General features: G+C 45.4%; 1 protein-coding gene across 4 annotated transcripts in view; it reads right to left on the bottom strand.

Annotated features, from left to right (window-relative positions):
• LOC115175556 (protein tyrosine phosphatase type IVA 3) overlaps positions 1–12,409 on the bottom strand; it is a 57,213-nt gene that overhangs the window by 15,934 nt on the left and 28,870 nt on the right. The window contains exons 1-3 of one of the 4 annotated variants that reach the window (XM_029734856.1): positions 9,988–10,168; positions 4,543–5,163; positions 3,265–3,357 (exon numbers count right to left, since the gene is read on the bottom strand). In XM_029734856.1, the coding sequence (XP_029590716.1) occupies positions 3,265–3,357; positions 4,543–4,647 (198 nt within the window). In that variant the 5' untranslated portion in view covers positions 4,648–5,163; positions 9,988–10,168. Of the gene's footprint in view, positions 1–3,264; positions 3,358–4,542; positions 5,164–8,004; positions 8,213–9,668; positions 9,944–9,987; positions 10,169–12,409 lie in introns of those variants that run through there. The other 3 variants (XM_029734857.1, XM_029734858.1, XM_029734855.1) reach the window with 3 other exon arrangements.

The following is a 12,409-nucleotide window of genomic DNA, read 5'->3' as shown; positions in this document are numbered from 1 at the left end:
AGTCTGAACATCAGACAGGATGGCATTGTCTCCCTCAATCCATGCAATGGCTACTGCTATAGGTTTCAGGAGTTTCAGGCTGCTTACCACTCTCTCCCAAAATACATCATCCAGGAGGATCCTCTTGATGGGGCTGTCCAAATCGGCAGACTGTGATATGGACATTTCTTGGAGAGACTCCTTCCCCTCCAGGAGGCTGTCAAACATGATGACAACACCATCCCAACGGGTGTTTCTGGGCAGCTTCAACGTGGTGCTCTTATTCTTCTCACTTTGCTTGGTGAGGTAGTTTGCTGCTATAACTTGATGACTCTTCACATGCCTAACCATTTCCTTAGCTCTCTTGTAGAGTGTTTTCAGTGCCATGATGTCCTTGAGGAGCAGATTCAATGCATGAGCAGCACAGCCAATGGGTGTGATGTGAGGGTAGGACTCCTCCACTTTAGACCAAGCAGCCTTCATGTTCGCAGCATTGTCTGTCACCAGTGCAAATACCTTCTGTTGTCCAAGGTCATTGATGACTGCCTTCAACTCATCTGCAATGTAAAGACCAGTGTGTCTGTTGTACCTTGTGTCTGTGCTCTTGTAGAATACTGGTTGAGGGGTGGAGATGTAGTTAATTATTCCTTGCCCACGAACATTAGACCACCCATCAGAGGTAATTGCAATACAGTCTGCTTTCTCTATGATTTGCTTGACCTTCACTTGAACTCTGTTGAACTCTGCATCCAGCAAATGAGTAGATAAAGCATGTCTGGTTGGAGGGGTTTATGCTGGGTGAAGAACATTCAGATATCTCTTCCAATACACATTGCCTGTGAGCATCAAAGGTGAACCAGTTGCATACACATCTCGCAAGACATTCATCAGCATTTCTCTGACTACGTTCCTCCATTGAGTCAACAAAAACTTCTGATTCCAGGAGGACCATGAGCTGTTGCTATCGATAAGGTGTCTGATTCATCATTTTCACCTCGAATAGAAGTAGAGGGACTTTTGTCAGAGGTTCCTTGTTGTGAGCACTGAGGGAACTTTATGCACTTGGCCAGATGATTCTGCATCTTTGTTGCATTCGTCACATATGATTTGGCACAGTACTTGCAAAATGTACACAGCTTTTCCTTCTACATTAGCTGCAGTGAAATGTCTCCACACATCAGATAGTGCTCGTGGCATTTTCCTGTAAAGATTAGATTTTTCTTTTTTTTAAACAACAAATACAATTCCATGTACAGATAAAGAGTTAAGCAGTTAGATTAAACAACTCCTTTGTAAGATAAATGTTTTAAAATGAAACATGTATGGAAACATGTGAATTAACACTCCTCAGTTAGCAGGCTCAAGCAAGCTAAAACCCACATGGTAGCAAAAACTAACTAGCAGAAAATGTTAACAAGTCAGAAATTATTTAAACACGCTTTGCTGTAGGCTACTATTTACTAGTTAACAAAAAATCATGTATGTCATAAAATATATTCATCCCACTCAGTATTGTAATCAAAACTTACCAGAAAGCATGTAGTCCTTGGCTCAGACAGTGTAGTAGTGTGGCTCAATAACATCTCATTCGTGTGTAAGATCTTGAGAATCAGCTGTACATGTGATGGAAGAATGCACTGTGCATGCAGAGGGTTGCAATTCCATTGAATTGGGGTTAGTTTAACCAAAATATGCCACAAGACCTAGAATTACCTTTATGTGTATCACACAAAAAAAGGTTCACTGTTATAAGCTAACTTTTTTGATGAATTTAGACAAATTCCCAGGCTTAACTTCCCATGGAAAATTTCTGGAGAAATTCTGGATATTTATCGGAAAGTTTCCGACCCTTTGCAACCCTACTAACATACATACGTTTCTGCCATACTGGCATTGAGATGACATCAGTCAAAACACCTCAAAACAAGACATGGTATCAAGAACAAGATAAAACTAACAAACAAGCCACCTACGATTCCTCACATGGCAGTTTGTCACTGTTGCTAGCTATCTGGCCATCCAGAGTCACCTTCTGACCCATTGAAGCGTTCACATCATTTTCGTGACGTTGCCAGCTAACCCGTCTATACTGGAGCTCTGTGGCATGGCACTGAATGGACAGCACCTCCGTATAGTAGCCAGCTATAAAATTATTCCATTTGTGTGCGGTTACACATTTTTGGGGTCACAGTTAGGTAGCCTACAATGTGTATATGAAAATCCTAACTGGCACACAGATCTTTAGAAATGGTAAATTGGCACGCCACATGAAAAAGGTTGCCGACCCCCTGCTATAGGCTATATGAAGCCATCCTTGTGGAACCGCTCTGACACGGTCGGTGTCCTGCGCTTCCCACCAACACTGTCTCATTGCGTTGCGTTCAGAGATGAATACCAGCTCATTTCTGCATTTGCCTGTCTGCATTATTCGCCAGGGAAGGGAAACATTCTGCGAATATTGAAGCAGTGTTGAGTTTAAATGCCAAAATCAAATTCAAAGCAATCGGCGCACTGCATAATGTAGCCATTATTTAACTAGGCAAGAACATATTATTTACAATGACGGCCTACCCCGGCAAGACCCGGACGACGCTGGGCCAATTGTGCGCCACCCTATCGGACTCCCAATCACGGCCGGATGTGATGCAGCCTGGATTCGAACCAGGGACTGCAGTGACACCTCTTGTACTGAGATGCAGTGCCTTAGACCGCTGTGCCACTCAGGAGCCCGAGTGGCACAGCAGTCTAGCTAAACAGCTGACCAGCAAAGAAAATGGCCCCGTCTCTGCTCCCTGCCTTCTAAAAGTGACAGAAAAGGTACGCAGGCTGGCATGGTCTTAAAGCCAGCCATTTAATATTATAAACAGCGGTTGAATTTTAAAATCGGGATTGGAATTAATTCAGTCCCCCCCAAAAATGTGCCTACTTAAAATGTGGGGTTTTGAGCTAGGGTATGGCAACTACCATACCCTACCATAAAAGCAAAAGAGTTCCATATGTGTAAACTCCCAGTCATTTATTGGGTAAAACACCTCACTGTGTCTTCTTCAGGGTAATGTCATGAATGCTTGAACCAGGTTATGTAGACAAATCGCGCAATCAGTGCAACCAATGACAATACCCTACCATACCCAACTGAAACCCCTGGAATCAGTACTGGAAGTCCTGTCCATGACCGAAACACTCCGCTCTACCCTGCTCTTCTCTTCACAGTGTGTGTGTGTGTGTGTGTGTGTGTCCACTTCACAATGAAGTGTGAGGGACGTGACACTAGTCTGTACTCACCACCACGGTGATGCCATCCTTCTCCAATGGAGCCTTATCATAGGTGACCTCACACACTCTCACTACCGTTGTGGCTCCGTACTTCTTAAGGTCCTACGGGGGAGGAAGGAGGGAAGGAGTTCCATTGAAAAATAACTAACACTGTGTGTGTGTGTTTTGGGGGGCGGGGACATGTGTGTACAAATATATAGCCTATACACGTGCATGGACCCATGCTCATAGTAGTACAACAGGCTGATTTAGTTACTTTAAGGGTTCTGTCTGCCTGCGACGGTCTGTCTGCCTGCCTGCCTGCGACGGTCTGTCTGCCTGTGACGGTCTGTCTGTCTGTCTGTCTGTCTGCCTGCGACGGTCTGTCTGTCTGTCTGCCTGCGACGGTCTGTCTGTCTGTCTGCCTGCGACGGTCTGTCTGTCTGTCTGCCTGCGACGGTCTGTCTGTCTGCCTGCCTGCGACGGTCTGTCTGTCTGCCTGCCTGCGACGGTCTGTCTGTCTGCCTGCCTGCGACGGTCTGTCTGTCTGCCTGCCTGCGACGGTCTGTCTGTCTGCCTGCCTGCGACGGTCTGTCTGTCTGCCTGCCTGCGACGGTCTGTCTGTCTGCCTGCCTGCGACGGTCTGTCTGTCTGCCTGCCTGCGACGGTCTGTCTGCCTGCCTGCCTGCGACGGTCTGTCTGCCTGCCTGCCTGCGACGGTCTGTCTGCCTGCCTGCCTGCGACGGACTGTCTGCCTGTCTGCCCGTTTGACTGTCTGCCCGTTTGACTGTCTGCCCGTTTGACTGTCTGCCCGTTTGACTGTCTGCCCGTTTGACTGTCTGTCCATGGCATTGTGGCACTCTTTAAGATAGAACCACATGTGGGCCACTTGCCCTGAGAAGGGCAGCCTTAGCTCTGCTATTGTCTAACCGCGCGGCATGCTCCTCTCACTGCCCGTGCCACGCGACTGACGTGGCAGCAGAACACATCGCCATGGAAACTGAGGCATTGTTGAAGTGCACCGTTTATCATCATCAGACGCTCTCTATAGTCTGTGCTTTTTTCTCAGTGTCATAGAAACACCTTTCTTAAGATTTCTCCAAGGCCCTGTGTCAAGAAGATGTGTTAGTGGAAACAAAGCCAAGGAGAGAGAATAATGACATGGAGAGAGGGGAAAAAATAGGGAGGGAAAGAGAAATGGGAAATGGGAGAAAAGAACTAGAGAGAAAGAGTGGGATGTATGGAGAGATAATCATGAGGAAATAAATATTAGCAGGTCTAAACGAGCAGGGATAGAGTGGTCCTCACCTCGATGAAGCTGCTGAGGGTGGAGTTGGTGGGGTTGTGCGTGATGAGCAGCCGCATGTTCTTGTAGCACACCTCGGCCGGCGCCGGACGGTTCATACGGGCCATGTTGACAACCCTTACCCAGCTGGGGGGGTGAACGCAACACGGACAGGGACGCAAGGGGACCACAAACTGGTCGTCCACGGTGGCCACGGTCGCTGGTGGGCTAAACTCCTGTCGCCTCTAACCCTGCAGACGTTCTCAGTCCTGTCCCTCCTTTAAGAAGATGAAAAAATACAAGTCTGTCCTCAGGTTGGTCGATCCTTGGCAGGCTCACTGTGGTTGGTTTAGATGAGGTCTTGGGGCTTTCACTGAAGAGTAGTGGAATAGTTCGTCCAATCACCCCATTAGGGTTCCTGAGAGAGGGTCTTAGAGCGATAGACCTAGGGTGTGGAGAGTCCTGGGAGGCAGGGAGCCCTCCATGTGTTGGTACCCAGGGATCAGTGCAGGTTATTAGGCAGAGAAGGCAGAGCCGTGGGCATCCTCCCCTGGATCAGCCTATGCTCTGGGATGTTGAGCGTGGCAGTAGTCTCCAGTCCTCTGCAAGAACGCCATCAAAAGCACAGCGCCAAGGGTGTAAAACTGTGTGGAGCCAAAGGGGAGGAAAGGGGGGGAGGCAAAGAAAGACAGAGTTAACCGCAAGCAAGATAAATCTGAGAAACTAACACAAAACACTGGCTGCATCCTCGGGAAGGGCTGACTTGAGAACAGACTACACAAGGATATTTCCCTCTCGTCTCTCCCCATCTCGTCTCTCCCCCTCTCGTCTCTCGTCTCTCTCCCTCTCGTCTCTCCCCTCCCACATGACTGGCACTATGTAAACAGGGTCGGCTCCAAGCATAAGCAACATCAGCGGTTGATTAGGCCGGGGGCCCCTGAACCCAAAAATAATGGAGATAAAATAGATTTTAATAATAATAATAATAATTAATTAATTCATCGATAAATAGATAGATAGGAGAGAGCGATAGAGATAGATGGATAGCTGGATAGATAGATATATACAGTCTGGAGGTGTGTTGGGTCATTGTCCTGTTGAAAAACAAATGATAGTCCCACTAAGCGCAAACCAGATGGGACGGCGTATCGCTGCAGAATGCTGTGGTAGCCATGCTGTTTTAGTGTGCCTTGAATTCTAAATAAATCACACACAGTGTCACCAGCACAGCACCATCACACCTCCTCCATGCTTCATGGTGGGAGGTGGTCATCATAGTGCTTGAAGGTTTTTGCGACTGCACTTGAAGAAACTTTCAAAGTTCTTCACTATTATTCTATAAATGTATAAAATAGTAAAAATATAGAAAAACCATGGAATGAGTAGGTGTGTCCAAACTTTTGACTGGTATATATACAGTACACACACACACACACACTGAACAAAAATATAAACGCAACATGTAAAGTGTTGGTCCCATGTTTCATGAGCTGAAATAACATTTTTGGACACACACACACACACACACACACACACACACACACACACACACACACACACACAGTAATTATTCAGACCCCTTGACTTTTTCCACATTTTGTTATGTTACATCCTTATTCTAAAATGTTTTTATTTTATTTTTTATTACCCTCATCAATTTACACACCCTATAATGACAAAGCAAAAACAGGTTTTTAGAATTTGTCAAATTTATTAAAAATATATTTTTTAAATGAAATATCACATTTACGTAAATATCCGACACTTTACTCAGGTGCAGGAAAGTTAATTCGAGTTACCTGCCTCAGAAATTGCAGCCCAAATAAATGCTAAATGAACAGACACATCAACATCAACTTTTCAGAGGAGACTGCGTGAATCAGGCCTTCATTTTTTTTTAAATACAAAAACGGAAATAATCACATTTACGTAAGTATTCAGACCCTTTACTCAGTACTTTGTTGAAGCACCTTTGGCAGTGATTGAAGCCTCCAGTCTTCTTGGGTATGACGCTAGAAGCTTGGCACACCTGTATTTAGAGAGTTCCTTCCATTCTCCTCTGCAGATCCTCTCAAGCTCTGTCAAGTTGATGGGGAGCATCACTGCACAGCTATTTTCAGGTCTCTCCAGAGATGTTCGATCGGGTTCAAGTCCGGGCTCTGGCTGGGCTACTGAAGGACATTCAGAGACTTGTCCCTTAGGCATTCCCGCGTTGTCTTGGCTGTGTGCTTAGAGTTGTTGTCCTGTTGGAAGGAGAACCTTCACCCCAGTCTGAGGTCCTGAGAGGTCTGGAGTAGGTTTTCATCAAGTATCTCTCTGTACTTTGCGCCATTCATCTTCTCTCAATCCTGACTAGTCTCCCAGTCCCTGTCGCTGAAGAACATCCCCACAGCATGATGCTGCCACGACCATGCTTCACCGTAGGGATGGTGCCAGGTTTCCTCCAGAAGTGACGCTTGGCATTGGTTTCATCAGACCAGAGAATCTTGTCTCTCATGGTTTGAGAGTCTTTATGTCTCTTTTGGCAAACTCCCAAGCAGGCTGTCATGTGCCTTTTACTGAAGAGTGGCTTCTGTCTGGCCACTCTTCCATAAAGGCCTGATTGGTAGAGTGCTACAGAGATGGTTGTCCTTCTGGAAGATTTCCTCTGTGGAGATGGGACACTCTGGAGCTCTGTCAGAGTGACCATCGGGTCCTTGGTCACCTACCTGACCAAGGCCCTTCTCCTCCGATTGATTCCCTGGTTTGATGAAACCAAGACTGAACTCTTTGGCCTAAATGCCAAGCGTCACGTCTGGAGGAAACCTGGCACCATAGTACAGAGAGATCCTTTATGAAAACCTGCTCCAGAGCGCTCAGGACCTCAGACTGGGGTGAAGGTTCCCCTTCCAACAAGGACAACAACCCAAAGCACACAGCCAAGACAACGCAGGAGTGGCTTCAGGAGCCAGAGCCTGAACTTGCACCCGATCGAACATTTCTGGAGAGATCTGAAAATAGTTGTGCAGCAACGCTCCCCATCCAACCTGACAGAGCTTGAGAGGATCTGCAGAGAAGAATGGGAGAAACTCCCCAAATACAGGTGTGCCAAACTTGTAGTGTCATACCCAAGAAGACTCAAGGCTGTAATTGCTGTAAGGTGCTTCAACAAAGTACTGAGTAAAGGGTCTGAATACATTGCTTTCTCATTATGGGGTATTGTGTGTAGATTGACGCAGAAAAAATACATTTAATACATTTTAGAATAAGGCTGTAACCTAACAAAATGTGGAAAAAGTCAAGGGGTCAAAAATGATCACAACAGCTGTGAGGGAAACAGGAAGTTTCACCATAATTTTATAAATGCCAACAGATCATTTGTTCGTTTGACATGGTGGGATCTTTTTGTGTCTGTAAAATGGATTATGCGAGAAACGGAGGCGTAAATTCCTTTATGCGCAAATAGTGATATAATAACCATCACATCGAAGTAAACTTGGACTCACGCGATGATATGGTGTGTGGTCCTCCGACAAAGACACGGGAAAGCATGAAGTTTGTTGAGCTACGGATTAAATCAATTGTGATGAACTTCCCAGGTTGCTGAATGTGCACAGGGTTGAGCTTGACGCTCCTTTCCAATAAATGTAGAGTGATCTTATTCTGGTGACATGATGATCAATGCTTGACTGCCGTTTGACAACAAAAAGATATGATTGTCCTATCCATAATAATGTCATCATGTAGACTAGCCTAGCCGCACTGTATCTGTGAGCTGTTGGCTAGAGCACACGTGCCAAGAGCACATATGCTATTTAACGCAACAGTTTTTGTTACCAACTATCTGTAGAGTTCCGCAACAAGTCAGTTTGGTGGAAACGCACCACTGGTGGGAAAATGCGCATATTTCATAGCTACTGAAAGTCACTCAATTAACCATGTCAGCTAACAATTCTTAGATTGGTAAATGAGTCTAGCCAGCTATCTAAACTTGTAGTAATCATGGCCGAATACCGACCGGCAGGCAGGATATGTCCCCAGGGGCACCAATTTATTTTGTTTGTCACTCTCACTCAGATATCATTAACATCCCACTGGGCACAGACGTCAGTTCAACGTCTATTTTTATTTACATTTGGTTGAGTTGTCAACTAATGTGAATTCAACAACAACAACAAAAATCAAGTCATTGGATTTAGGTTAAAAGTTGGGTGAAAAAAAGACTAACTTCCTTTACATTGATGACTTTTTGCAAATCCAAATCAGTTTTTCGTGTTGATTCAAATTCATCATATTGACTATTTTGTTGTTGAAATGACGTGGAAACAACGTTGATTCAACCAGTTTTTGCCCAGTGGGACGGCATAAGTCTTGACAAAATGTGTGGAATTGCAGGAAATTTGTTTTAAAAACTGCAAAAATGTCTCTCCATCCAATGGCAAAATGAGTAGACTTGTATTGCATGTGTTATAAAATTACTAAACTTCTCTTTGCCTGCTTGCTTTAAATCTACAACATTTTCTCTACTCCCCAAGGCAAAATGTGTGAAAAGGAAATTAACTTTAAAACTGACATTTTTCTCTCCATCATCAAGAGGGGGGCCACAAATGTTTTTGCCTGTGAAGTGGGGGGGCTGCAACCAAATCTAGCTTAGGGCCCCCAAAAGGCTAGGGCCAGCCCTGTATGTAAATTATGATTCAAGATGGTGTGCAACATAAAATAATGGTTTGTTTATTAAATGAGCAACAAAAAGGCATTCAATTCACCTTCCATCACTGTTTTCATTTCCCCAACCAATTTGCTACATTAGATACGCTGGAAATGATTCTCTAAGGGTCAAAATAACAATAAAAACATACCAATTATGAGAACATTTTCACAGAGAACTGAGTTTATCTGCTTTACTACCTACATACAATACGTGTTCAATAAAAATACGATTTTATGAATTGTTTACAATTGCCCACATTAGTCCTGCTCCAGATTCAATAATATCATTATTAGACTAGTCTACAATATTGAAGAATTGTGGAACATTACACTGACACACACTAATACAGATAAACTTTATAACCTCAAAATCAATCAGTGCCATAAAAAGCCAATAAGACTGCCCTCCAGTGAGCGGCTGTTTGACAGACACTGACCGACGGTAAACCCCCAGCCGCACCTCGGTTCACTCCGACGATTTAAAACTGCCGGTGTGAAGAAAACATTCTATCCACATCAGATCCATATATTTATCTAAATATATGGCACTGGTCCACGTACATCCTCTGACCGCTCCTTGAATTATGAGTAAACTCTACGACAAAGACAGACCAAACATCTCTTGCAGAACGGCTTTCAGCTTGTAGGGTGGGTAATAAACCCGACACAACGTTTGAGGAATAGGCGCACGCTGGTTATGAGAGAACAGACGTGGCCAAATGAGTTTATGCGCCCGTCTCTACCGCTCTCTCGCCCCTCCCTGTACTGCTTTAGCCTACCTTACGCAGCTAGCCCCCTGCTCGGAATAATTCAGCCTGTTCCGTTGTTCCAAAGAGAATAACAGGAGGTAAACAGCCGACACCAAATACCCTTTTCTCTGACTCGGTTGAGACAGTTAAGACTTGATTTATTTATGGCACGTAGCCTACTCGGCTACACTCGGTCGGGTCTGCCGCTCATATCACAGCAAAGCAGACAGAGCCTCTGCTCTTACGAGTGGAGAGAGAGCCGCCCACAACAGTCCATCCCACCAGTCTTCATTCTTCACTTCTCATCTCAGTAAATGCTGCTGAACCCGCCAAAAGTTTCTCTCACTTGCAGGAAGAAATAAACATTGTCAAGGAAGTGTACAACCGTCTTCCACTAAATCTTTCATTTATCCCCAATATTTATCCTACAATGTAGTTTACCCATTCAAATCGCCCGGGTTCTTTAAATTGAGATTAGGAGAGTGAAATTGAGGAGAATTGCTCCCCTTACTCCACAGCAATGGAAATATTTGTGCCAATGTTCCATACATTTATTATATTTTGTGTAAAGATATTCTTGAAACTTTATTAATTTATTAAAATGAATAAAGGCTCAGGTCCCCACACACTAAAAATTAGGGGTTCAAATCAAATCGTATTTGTCACATGCACTGAATACAATAAGTACCGTGAAATGCTTACTTACAAGCCCTTAACCAACAATGCAGTTAAAGAGTTAAGAGAATATTAGCCAAATAAACTAAAGTAAAAAATCATAAAAAGTAACAATAAAGCAAGGCTAGTCAGTGTGCGTTGTACAGGGTAGTTGAGGTCATTTGTACATAGGTAGGGATAGGTATGGGATGAAGGTAGGGATGAAGTGACTATGCATTGTAGGGGGGTGGGGGTCAATGTAAATAGTCCGGCAGTCTTATGGCTTGGGGGTAGAAGCAGTTAAGGAGCCTTTTGGTCCTAGACTTGGCGCTCCGGTACCGCTTGCCATGTGGTAGCAGAGGGTACAGTCTATGACTTGGTTGACTGGAGTCTCTGACAATTTTATGGGCTTTCCTCTGACACCACCTATTATATAGGTCCTGGATGGCAGGAAGCTTGGCCCCAGTGATGTACTGGACCATACACACTACCCTCTGTAGTGCCTTGCAGTCGGAGGCCGAGCAGTTGCCATACCAGGTGGTGATGCAACCAGTCAGGATGCTCTCGATGGTGCAGCTGTAGAACATTTTGAGGATCTAGTGACCCATGCCAAATCTTTTCAGTCTCCTGAGGGGGAAAATGTGTTGTCGTGCCCTCTTCACAACTGTCTTGGTGTGTTTGGACCATGATATTATGTTGGTGATGTGGACACCAAGGAACTTGAAACTCTCGACCCGCTCCACTACAGCCCCGTTGATTTTAATGGGGGCCTGTTCAGCCCTCCTTATCCTGTAGTCCACGATCAGCTCCTTTGTCTTGCTCACATTGAGGGAGAGGTTGTTGTCCTGGCACCACACTGCCAGTTCTCTGACCTCCTCCCTATAGGCTGTCTCATCGTTGTTGGTGATCAGGCCTACCACTGTTGTGTCGTCAGCAAACTTAATGATGGTGTTGGAGTCGTGTTTGGCCACGCAGTCGTGGGTGAACAGGGAGTACAGGAGGGGACTAAGTACACACCCGTGAGGGGCCCCAGTGTTGAGGATCAGCGTGGCAGATGTGTTGTTGCCTACCCTTACCACCTGGGGGCGGCCCATCAGGAGGTCCAGGATCCAGTTGCAGAGGTAGGTGTTTAGTCCTAGGGTCCTTAGCTTAGTGATGAGCTTTGTGGGCACTAGGTTGTTGAACGCTGAGCTGTAGTCAATGAATAGCATTCTCACATAGGTGTTCCTTTTGTCCAGGTGGGAAAGGGCAGTGTGGTGTGCGATTGAGATTGCGTCATCTGTGGATCTGTTGGGGTGGTATGCGAATTGGAGTGGGTCTAGGGTATCCGGGAAGATGCTATTGATGTGAGCCATGACCAGCTTTTCAAAGCACCTCATGGCAACCGACGTGAGTGCTACGGGGCGGTAATCATTTAGGCAGGTTACCTTCGCTTCCTTGGGCACAGGGACTATGGTGGTCTGCTTGAAACATGTAGATATTACAGACTCGGTCAGGGAGAGGTTGAAAATGTCAGTGAAGACACTTGCCAGTTGGTCCGCGCATGCTTTGAGTACACGTCCTGGTAATCAGTCTGGCCCCGCAGCTTTGTGAAAGTTCACCTGTTTAAAGGTCTTGCTCACATCGGCTACCGAGAGCGTTATCACACAGTCATCCAGAACAGCTGGTGCTGTTCAACAAGGGTTCTTCTAAGATCCTCAAAGTTCTTTGAAGAACCTTATGGTTCTTGGTACTGAAAATTGCCCCCAAAAGGTTCTTCCAAGAACCCCATAGGAGGTGGGGTTCATCGAGGAACCTC

The sequence above is a fragment of the Salmo trutta genome, chromosome 36 (assembly GCF_901001165.1).
Source record: "Salmo trutta chromosome 36, fSalTru1.1, whole genome shotgun sequence".
In the NCBI taxonomy this organism is placed as follows: domain Eukaryota; kingdom Metazoa; phylum Chordata; class Actinopteri; order Salmoniformes; family Salmonidae; genus Salmo; species Salmo trutta.
The sequence above is the reverse complement of the archived record's forward strand: the minus strand, read 5'-3'. Positions and strand labels throughout refer to the sequence as shown.